The sequence below is a fragment of the Gekko japonicus genome, unplaced genomic scaffold, assembly GCF_001447785.1.
Source record: "Gekko japonicus isolate JY-2015 unplaced genomic scaffold, Gekko_japonicus_V1.1 scaffold43, whole genome shotgun sequence".
In the NCBI taxonomy this organism is placed as follows: domain Eukaryota; kingdom Metazoa; phylum Chordata; class Lepidosauria; order Squamata; family Gekkonidae; genus Gekko; species Gekko japonicus.
Window position 1 is genome coordinate 2,445,225 of NW_015173123.1, and position 10,949 is coordinate 2,456,173.

Sequence of the window (10,949 nt, forward strand, 5' to 3'; positions counted from 1 at the left end):
GAAAAGGTTTGTACAGGACAGTTCCCACTTAGTTTGCGCAAGCAACAGCTATAGCACTGGTTTTCCAGAAATTGCAAGCACAACAGCTAACAGGAAAGCAGAAGTGGTTGACGTTCTCCTAGCTATGTACAGGTTAAAGGGGCAGGGAGCTACCAGTGCTGGTAGCCTAGTAAAATATTCACTGGAGATTATTTACATTTACCCAAGACTTGAACACCTCAGTCAACCTATTCAGATATATAAGATTCAGATATATAAAATTCAGTGTCAACATTAAACTTTGCTATGGCAGAAAGAAACCAGTATAGACAATATAGACAAGACTGGCTTTTCTTGTCACATTTCCCTGCTATATTCCCTGCTCAAACCAATCAGCCTTCGAATGGCTGAAAATGGAAATATGCTGGCAAGTCATCATTCTGATGAAAATTTTTAATTGACTGATTCATCAAATGGATTAATTACTAATCCTCCATGTGGCAAAACACGTCACAAGAAGATAGTTGTTATTGTTCTTCCAAACTAGACAAACATTCAAAACTTTTGCACAACAAGAAATGCGGAGGTGGACAGAGCACCTCCATCAGGCAAGAAAGCCCAAGTCTTTCAACCAAAAGGCTTGTGTGGTGCACACAATTCCATTACAGCAGCCCTCAGGATGGTAAGGGGTCTTCCTTTTGCACTTCCACAAGTCTGGCCTTCTGGGTTTCGGGGTCATCCTGCATCTCCTGAAGCATGCTTTGCAGCCTCGTCAACACAGCATCCTCGGAGCTGTCTTCCTGAGGAACCTGCTGGGTTACCTGCAAGACAAAGACAGATCCATACCACAGGGTTCAAGAACGAAGCCAGGATGGGATCTTCCCATCCCTTATAATAAGTCTATTATTCTATCAAACATGGAGAGACTACAGTTGAAGTGGTAGAGCTCACACCCCAGAAGGCCCCAAATTCAATCCCTGGCACTTCCAAAAAAAGAGTCTGAGACAGAAGGTACAGGACAAGACCTTACCTACTCAAGACCTTGGAGAGCCACTGTCAGTCAGTGTAGAAGATGCTGGGTGAGATGGGCTTTGGGTAAGTCAGCTTTTTATGTTCCAAAGCCACTGCAATCTGTTTCCAGGCTTTTTGTGCTGCTTCAGGAAACTGTTAGGCAGCTGGCCAATCAGGCTAATCGGGCTCATCCAGCCCCCGGAATACCCACTGAGTCACCTATGGCCACCACTATAACCTTAGCACTATTTCTATTCTGGTATGAAGCTTGCTCACAGAGGTTCTGTTTAATAGGATGCCTTTAAGGGGAAGAAGAAGAGGAGGAGGAGGAGGAGGAGATTGGATTTATACCCCACCCTTCACTTGGAGTCTAAGAGCGGCTTACAAACTTCTTCCCCTCCATACAACGGACTCCCTGTAAGGGAGGTGGTGCTGAAAGAGCTTTGACAGAAACTGCTCTTTTTCAAGGACAGCTGTGCCAGAATTAGGGATGTGCATTCGGTTCGTCCAAATGCACACCCGAAAATGGCCCATTCAGGCCCCTTTCAGGCTGCTGCGGGCCAATTCAGATTCTCTGATCTGAATCGCCTTGCCACCGAATTGCTGCTGAATTTCGGCAGCAATTCAGCCCCCTTATATCCTATGGGCCATTGAAGTCAACGGCAAAAACATAGGGTATATTCTGGGGGCTAGAGGGGAGGGGGTTTGAGGGAGAGGCTCCAAACTCGCAGGGTAGCTGCTGGAGCATCTCCCCAAGATACCCACCAAGTTTCAAGAACATTGAACCAGGGGGTCCAATTCTATGGGCCCCCAAACAGGTTGCCCCCATCCCCTCCATTGTTTTCTATTGTGGGGGAAAAGTGGACAAATGGACAGTTCAAGCCTCTAAGAGCCTATCGTATTTGGCGGCGGGGATTTCACAATTCCACCACACACCCCAAGACTCTCACAGGCCCCCAATTTGTTGACAGTAGTAACCAACCCACTGAGAAACTAATCCTACCTGGCTTAATTCTGGCCTAAAACGTTAAAGATGAAAAAAGGAGCCCGAGGAGAGGGGGGGGGGGGGGGGGGGGTTCCACAAAGGCACTAACCAAAATCGCAAAAGCTTCTTGGAGCAGAAAGACATCAAGAGAATAATTTAAAAAACAAACTCCTAAGAAAGCTGGGGGCCGTTTCAAACACACCTAGGACGAGGGGAGGCCGAGTACAAGGTGGCACCCAGCAAATTTAGAGGGTGGGCTTGCTGGGAGGAGGTGACAGTAAAGGCTGTGTGCTCATTTCCATTTTCTCTTGCAACGACAGCCCCTTAACTGGCTTCAGCAGTGTGGAAAGACAGGGGGAAGATGGGATGCGCTCTTTGTGAGGTCAAGCCATTGTGTAAAAACCAACAGCAGGCTCTAGACCACGGAGGCACCCAGAAGTCACCACCAGTACCAGACCTGTGGAGCGACCCAAGACACAAAGCACAGGCCTCTGCCCATCTGAACAGGCAGCCTGGACTTGGGAAAGCACGACCTGAGTTCAGAGCAACCCCTGAGTATCCACGACACGCCTCGGCCACAGTTGTCAGAACCTCTCAAGACTCAAAAAAAAGGGCAGGACATAAGAGGTTACTAGCGAAGCTGGCAAGACCAGGCCTTAAATGTGCCCTGAGCGGTCCTCTGCCGCAGATGCCAACTCTGGAGTTCTGACTGGCCCTGCTTGGAACACTCTTGCTCCCTCTCTGCAGCAGCCTAGAAACAGGGAGAAATCCTTCCTTGTCCTGTTAGTCTTCAAGAAATCCGCCCACAAAAATCAATCCCCCTCCCCAACTATCTGCTGTTACGTCCGTGTTATTTTGTTGAAAATTTGGATTTTTGTCACCATTGTATACTTTGATGAAGTTTACTTAAACGGCCACAGGATTCTAATAAGATGCTGTCTGTGACTTGGAAAAGACTTCTGTGGTGCTTAGGTGTAGTAAATACATTTCACATGAACAAAAGCAAAACGTATTGTTTAACAACTGATTAGTTGAAAGCCATGGGGTGTTCTAAACAACCCCTTGATCCTGGAGTTCCTCGTAGCTCAGAATGTCATGTTGCATCGGGACCATTTCAGTAATTGAGGGGAAAGTTTACTGTGCAACATAATGCCCAATTACTGACCTCCTTATACTGAAAGAAGATTAATTTGGATTTCGTGCACTAAGGCAGTAGCAGCTCTGAACTGACTTCCAGCTATTAACCTTTCACTTTCAGATCACACAATCACTCACCACACAAAGCAGCTCGCTCCCATACTTACACGGCCCGTCGTTTTTCTTCGCAAGATAATGCCCTCTGCCAAGAGAGCTTTCCCGGTTTCTTCGAACAGTCTGTCTTCATCCACCTCTCCCTGCTTCTGCAGTTCAGTGTACTTCTCAACAAACCTGGAATCCAACATGCGTGAGATCAGCCAAACAGTTATCAAGCAGAGGGGGAAAAATTTCCATTCCATTTGCTCAGAGGAATATCTTCAGGTCAATGCTTGGCCACTTACCTTTGACAGGTGGATTTAAAGTTTAATTTGGACAGGTCAAAGGCCTTTGGACCACTTCCATAAGCTTCATAAAATTTCCTGTGCAATAAGATAAATACATTTCAGACTGGGATGACTCTGTGTGAAGACTGACGTTACCGTCAACAAGGATTCAAAGACACAGAGAGGGGGTTAGAGCAGTTTCTTTCCTGTGTCTTATGGTGTGGCTGGAGGGGGTGTGATGCAGCAGCCTTGCTGGAGCTCAACTAGGTCTCCACAAGGCCTCCATGAGTCCCTAGGAACTCCAGCCTGCAGGCATGATAGGAGAAACACGGGATACTACTGTAAAAACAAAAAGCAGAATCTGCAACAGCGTCCAGACAATTCTCAAAAACGTACGTCTATACTGCCCTGACCTGGATAGCCCAGGCAAGCATGATCCCATCAGATCTCGGAAGCGAAGCAGGGCTGACTCTGGCAAGTACTTGGAAGGGCGACCTCCACGGAACACCAGGGGCAGGACGCAGAGGCAAGCTAATCAGGCCACCTCTCTGAAAAAAACGTCCAAGCCCCCAGTAGGGGTCACCTGAAGTCACCATGACTTCCAGGCAAGCAGACAAAACACACACACACACGGAAAAAAATCTTAGTCTAGCTCTACAGAAAATCAAAGCTAAATGGGTCCATCATGTCTGGCAGATGACCTATTTACACACACTCCTCTGGCAATCCTGCCATCATCTCCAAAAACAACCAACAATGCTTCCAGGGGTTATGGCAAGGAAGGTGCAATAGCACACCTAGAAGAGCGCATGTTTAGCTGCACATCCCATGTTTACAGCCAAGCATCTTCAGTTCAAAGGATCCCAGGCAGCAGGTCTGAGGAAAGGCCTTTCTCTGCTTGAGACCTTGGAGGGCAGCAGCCAGCCAGAGTGGACAATGGAGCAACAGTCTGATGCAGTACTGAGGACAACATGTTCATGCAGCCCCAAACCTGTGGCACAAGGACCAAGATGCTGGCTCCCTGGGTTAACGACCCAACATTATACAACAGCTTTCTCTATAGAACTCCTTGCAGACTTCAGCTTGAATATTTTATTTTAAGTGACTGGTAGAACAAGATTTCAGCTGGACTGACTTTGGCAACATGCAAGTCTCTAATATGCAAGTGCATTTTGGATTTTAGAAGACTGTTTGTAAAGGAAGTATTGTTGTCTCCTCCACGCGCTTGGGATGGACCGGGTTAAAATGCTTTTAAAATGCATTTTGATTCCTTGCAGTTATGAGCAGACGTTGCAGCAACTAAAGTGTAATCAGTACTTATACACAAATATTTGGAATAAATCTTTATCAAGATTTCTGTTTATGCTACATATTTGCCCAAGAGCTCACATCTGAGAAGTTGTCCAATGTTTTGTAAGCTTAGAAGATGGATTCCCTGGCTACTTCAAGAAGCACAAGCAATACTAACCTACAGGCAGTCTGTTGGCCAAGGAATCAACAACTTGCTTGACACTGAACCAAAAACACAAGAGCTGCGTGCCACCCCTTCAAAATTCATGCCTTTAAATGCACTCCTTACAGCCTTCTTGCTTGACCTTCCTTGTCAAATACAGCATTACATGTGCCCTTAAAAGCCACCTGTTAATCTCATCTGCCCTAGTTTTGTACAAGCCTCAGGAATGATCTGTAAGTCCTGAAGTTCTACTGCAAAAAGATAGAGAAGTGCCCCCCCGCGACTTACGCTCGGATCTCATCTTCCTTGTAGAAGATGGCAGGGACGGTTTCCCGCACTTTACCATAGAGTGGGCGAAGCTCCCGGTAGACAGGCTCCCTCAGTGGGGGGAAAGCAGCATAGACATCAAACCAGAGGGGTTTTCTGGATTCGGGAATCACTCCAGAGCGCATCAAGTCCCGTGTCCTGAGGAAAAAGATGCAGATATGCAAATGTCCAATCGGTAAAGAACTGGGTCGGGAAAAGTCACTGCAAAAGGAGAAATCACATCCCAAACACCAATATCAGCTCCCCCTGCCCCAAACCTGGACTAATCATTTGCTAGGAAACATTTCTCTTGTAAAGCAGCAGTTTCACTCTCCCTGCTAAAGATAATTTCTATCTGCACTAGCTACAGGAAGCAGAGTATTCATTTTTCCTCCACTCTTGCAGTGTTTCAGAGAAAGGCCCCTTTTAATCTCCTTATATGAAAAATGTTTTGAGCAAACACACAAAATATTTATTTCTCATTTTGGCTTCTTGCTCTTTTTCTCTTTCTGCTCCCCCCGATATACCACCTTGATTTTCGAAAGCAGTTGCCACCACTTGGCCGCATCACAGCCCCTCTGTTTCTGTTGCTCAGACAATTCATTCCACTTTGCTCACTCTGGGATGGAACTGTCATGAAACCATGATCTGAAACCATAAGCTCAAGCAACCTGGACCACCTGTAACCTGTATTAATGTACACTAATGCCAACGGCTGAAGCAACCCACAGATATTTACTTGGAATTAAGTCCACTAGAATCAACTCCCAAGTGAGCATGCATAATATTGAAACCTTCGACTTCGGAGTTCCCACTATGACATGGGCCCTTAACCTTTTTCAGCCTGTGAGCACCTTTGGAATTCTGACACAAGATAGTGGGCATCACCACAAAATGGCTGCTACGGGAGGCAGCGCAAACAATAAAATGTCAGGGAGTGAAGTATAATTCTGTAGGTTTTCAGCATTTCCGACAGAAACTCTGTTTAACAGAATGCCTTTTAAAATATTGTTTAAAAACGTTTTCTGGTATACATGCAAAATACATATACACATCGAGACAGCTAAGAAATCCTATCTGGCAGTTACCAGTCTTCATTTTGCAGGCATGTAATTCCTGTATGCAAAAGGAAAGGGGGGGGGATGCTTCTTCTCCTGTCTGTCCCTTTACACAAGCCCTTCTCTCTTGAGCCCAGCTATTTTTAACCTGCAGTATTGCTTGTAACCATGACAGATGGGGCTGAAGAGCTGGTGAGAGCTCCTTGCACACGTATTCAGGAAGAGGAAGAGATTCTGGCCAGCTTTTGACAGAAAGACAAATTATTATTAAAAAGTTAACAGAATTTGATGTAGCAAGGTTACTGTCAACTTCAGAGCCAGTGTGATGTAGTAGTGGCCACAGTGTCGGACTAGGATCGGGGAAATCCAGGTTCAAGTCCCCATTCGTGCCACAGAAGCTTGCTGGATGACCCTGGGCCAGTCACAGACTCTCAGCCCATAAGAACATAAGAGGAGCCAATGTTGGATCAGGCCAGTGACCCATCCAGTCCAACACTCTGTGTCACACAGTGGCCAAAAATACCAGGTGCCATCAGGAGGTCCACCAGCAGGGCCAGAAGTCCAGAAGCCCTCCCACTGTGGCCCCCCAAGCACCAAGAATACTGTGGCCCCAGACGAGTGTTCCATCTACTCCTTGTGGCTAATAGCCACTGATGGACCACTTGTTTACCCAAGCGCCTCTTGTAGCTGCCACCACTTCCTGTGGCAGTGAATTCTATTTATTTATTTATTTTGACTTCTATCCAACCCTCCCCACCGCAGCAGGCTCTACATGTTAATTACTCTTTGGGAGAAGTGCTTCCTCTTATCTCTACTAAGCCTACGGCTCATTAATTTTGTTGAGTGTTCATGAGATCTTCTATTGTGAGAATGGGAGAAAAGTACTTCTTTCTCCACCTTCTCTATCCCATGCATAATTTTGTAAACCCCCTCAGTCGTCATTTCTCCAAACTAAAGAGCCCTAACCTCTTTAACCTTTCTTCACAGGGAAAGGGTTCCATCCCTTTAATCATTTTAATTGCCCTTTTCTGCACCGGGTTCCATCCCCTTAATCATTTTAATTGCCCTTTTCTGCACCGTTCCCAATGCTATAACATTTTTTCTGAGGTGTAGTGATCAGATGGGACTAATTTCAGTCCCGTCGATCCTCACATGGCTGTTATGATGATAAAATGGAAGAGAGAAGAACGATGTAAGGCATTTGGGTTCCCACTGGGGAGAAAGGCAAGGGGTAAAGAAAGTAAATAAATAAAATTATTAGACTACATTATAACTGGGAAGACCTGATCCTCCAAGAGAAATCCCAGTTCGAGGCATTAGCTTTTTAGCTGTGCAGACCAATTGTCTTTCATACGAATCAAGTCCCACTGTGTTCTTAGAATGCCACTCTGCTATTTGCACAGGTAAACTCCCAAGTTTAAGTCCAGCGGCACCTTTATGTCCAACAAAATTTAATTCTGGGTATAAGCTCCATGTACATGAAAGCTTAAACCCAGAAAAAAAACTTTGTTGGTCTTAAAGATGCCACTGGACCCAAACTTTCTTCGGTTACTTCGGACCAATATGGCTACCCTCCAAAATTTATTCCAGCATACCCTTTTGTGAATCAGAGTTCACATATGATACAACTTACTATTACTGTGCATAGATTCAGGTGGTCAGCCATGTTGGCCTGAAGCAGTAGAACAAATTTAGAGTCCCGTGGGGGCACCTTTAAGACCAACAAAGGCTTATTCAAGGTAGGAGCTTCCATGTGCAAGGCTTTCGTGTATCAAATACTTTGGAATGGCAGATGAGGTTCCAAACATATAGACAGAAATTTAACAGCAAATTAACATGTAACATGGTGATGTTTATGCAAAGTGAACAACTAAACAACAAAGTTAAGGTTATGAGGCTGTAAAGCAATACATTTGTCAAAATAGTGCATAAATGTCTAAAGGTGTTTTTTCTAATTGTGGGAAGTAACAGAATCTTAATTAGCTCCTTTGAGGCATAGAGGGTGAGTGGAGGGCACTTTACTGTGCATGTGCATACACCCACCCCCGCAGAAGCCCCCACACATACAAATACACATCACAACAAATTGCAGAACGTGGGCATATACGTCGACACACAGATATATGCGATAGACACAGAGTAAAATATTTAATATACACACTAAATAGACGCATTTTTCAGCTTCAGATCACTGAGCAAATCCCCTTATTCTGCAGCAGTGCACACACACACACCCCATACTGGCGGCCCTTCTCTACATACCCCAAAGCTGCCCTCACCCTTTTAAAGGATGCCAGCCTCCAGGTGGGGCCTGGGGATCTTCTGGGACTACAGCTCCTCTCCAGGCTACAGAGATCAGTCCCCCTGGAGAAAAGAGATGCTCTGGAGGGTCGACTCTGTTTGCATTGTCCCCCACTGAGGTCCCTGTCCTCCCCAGGCTCCACCCCCAAATCTCCAGGAGTTTCCCAACCTGGAGCTGGCAACCTTGCCTCCCCCACCCACCCCACCAGTCCCCGGGGGGGGGGGGACCAGGCAACCCTCGCCCTTGTACATGCACCACCTCGCTTGCATCGAGGTCACAGCCCAAAGCCCCGCCAGGCGCCCCCCGCCTTCCCGCCCGGTCTCACCGAGTGAACACAGTCCCCCATTTCTCCAGCCTACTACCAGCCATGGCCGCGCCTCTGCCTGAGCTAGGCCTTTCTTAGCAACCGGGCTCCGGCCCTTAGCAACGAGCAGCACCCGGAAGTGAGAAATCGCGCGAGACTGAAGGCAGGGCGGGGAATGTCAAAGAGTTACAGTCCGTATTGATGCCCTCGAACAACTTTCGGTTCTGTGTTGCAGGTGCTCCGTTGTGCTGGGCTAAAGTATCGGAAACGCATAGGAATGAATGAATGGTTCATTTTTAACTCATTAAAAAAACATTCTAAATAGTAGGTATGGTTAGATGCTCCTTTTGGCTGCAATATTTTGATATAATGGTTGCCTCAGTGTACTTAGTTAAAAGCATGCTATTGACTTAAAATCTTCGTTTGTTTCCCCTTCCTTTCTGCCCTGCGTTTCTCTGCAATGGGGACCCATCGCCGCTGACATCCCTCCCCTCCATTTTATTCTCACAACAACCCTGTGAGGCAGGTTAGCTGATAGTGTGTGACTGGCCCTCAAGCTTTCATGGCAGAGAGAGATTTGAACCTGGGTCTGGATTTCAAGAGTCTCACCACTACACCACACTGGCACTGGCTCTTGTCCAAAATAATATCTCCCCACTAGCTTCCTCCCCACCCACAGCAGCATCCACCTCCCCAAAAAAACCGCTTTATTACCACTAGGAACTCAGCAGACAAAGATGCTTAACCTTGCATTTCTACCCATTGTTCAGGCTTGAAAGGCACAAAAATGCAACCAGCATGCGATCAGATGCGCCGTTTGATCTGGCGTCGTCACGCTTCAGAAACAGATTTTATCTGCATGATCACACAGTCAACATCTGCCTCCCATCCCCAGCCGTTGGTTTCCGGCTCAAAACCGCTTTAACCCAGAGTATTTTGTTACCAGGTCCCAAAGTGGTGTTTTCTCAGCTCTCCCGTTTAAAGCCGCATTCCCCCCCCTGTGTGATCGCTCCCCCCATCCCCGCTCGACAGCTGCCTGAGGCTTCCGCTTTTCGCCCGCCATTTTTTAATGCGTTGGCAGTATGCGCATACCAGAGCCAGCACTGTCCGAAGATGTTACCATGATCATGTGGCCGGCATGACTAAATGCTGAGGCGCAGGGAACGCTGTTACCTTCCCACCAAAGTGGTACCTATTCATTTACTTTTGAACTGCTAGGTTGGCAGGAGCTGGGGCCAGAGCTGGGAGCTCACTCCATCATAAGAACATAAGAGATGCCAATGTTGGATCAGGCCAAAGGCCCATCCAGTCCAACACTCTGTATCACACAGTGGCCAGAAATACCAGGTGCCATCAGGAGGTCCACCAGTGGGGCCAGGACATTAGAAGCCCTCCCACTGTTGACTCCCCCCCAAGCACCAAGAAGACGGAGCATCCCTTGCCCCAGAGTCCCTATCTCTACCTTGTTGCTAATAGCCACTGATGGACCTCTGAGGGCTTCGCATCTGAGGGCTTATCTACATAAGATGTGCTATGTGAATTGGGTTGGGGATTTCCCAATATGATTCACGGTGCCACGTATCATTGAGTGATACATCTTAGAAAGCACTCCACCAATTTCATGGAGTGGCCACGAGTTCTTGTATTGTGAGAAAGGGAAAGTACCTCTTTTTCTACCTGCTCTTTCCCATACATAATCTTATAAACCTCAAACATGTCACCCCTCAGTCGTTGTTTCTCTAAGCTAAAGAACCCTAAGCGCCTTAACCTTTCCTCATAGGGAAAGTGTTCCAACCCTTTTATCATTCGAGTTGCCCTTTTCTGCACTTTTTCCAAAGCTATAATATCCTTTTTAAGGTGTGGTGCCCAGAACTGCACACAGTATTCCAAATGAGGTCTCACCATTGATTTATATAGGGGCATTATGATATTGGCTGATCTGTTTACAATACCCTTCCTAATAATCCCCAGCATAGCATTGGCCTTCTTTATTGCAGTCACACACTGTCTCAACATTTTCAGTGAGTTATC

At 46.6% G+C, this 10,949-nt stretch overlaps 1 protein-coding gene across 2 annotated transcripts in view; it reads right to left on the bottom strand.

Moving 5' to 3' along the window:
- Nucleotides 1-484: 484 nt before the first annotated feature.
- The window catches only part of MRPS23 (mitochondrial ribosomal protein S23), a 21,360-nt gene continuing 10,895 nt past the window's right edge, over nucleotides 485-10,949 (bottom strand). The window contains exons 1-5 of one of the 2 annotated variants that reach the window (XM_015421936.1): nucleotides 8,940-9,062; nucleotides 5,237-5,413; nucleotides 3,514-3,591; nucleotides 3,280-3,403; nucleotides 486-800 (exon numbers count right to left, since the gene is read on the bottom strand). In XM_015421936.1, coding sequence (XP_015277422.1) covers nucleotides 654-800; nucleotides 3,280-3,403; nucleotides 3,514-3,591; nucleotides 5,237-5,413; nucleotides 8,940-8,983 — 570 coding nt within the window. In that variant the 5' untranslated portion in view covers nucleotides 8,984-9,062 and the 3' untranslated portion in view covers nucleotides 486-653. Of the gene's footprint in view, nucleotides 801-3,279; nucleotides 3,404-3,513; nucleotides 3,592-5,236; nucleotides 5,414-8,939; nucleotides 9,063-10,949 lie in introns of those variants that run through there. The other variant, XM_015421937.1, reaches the window with a different exon arrangement.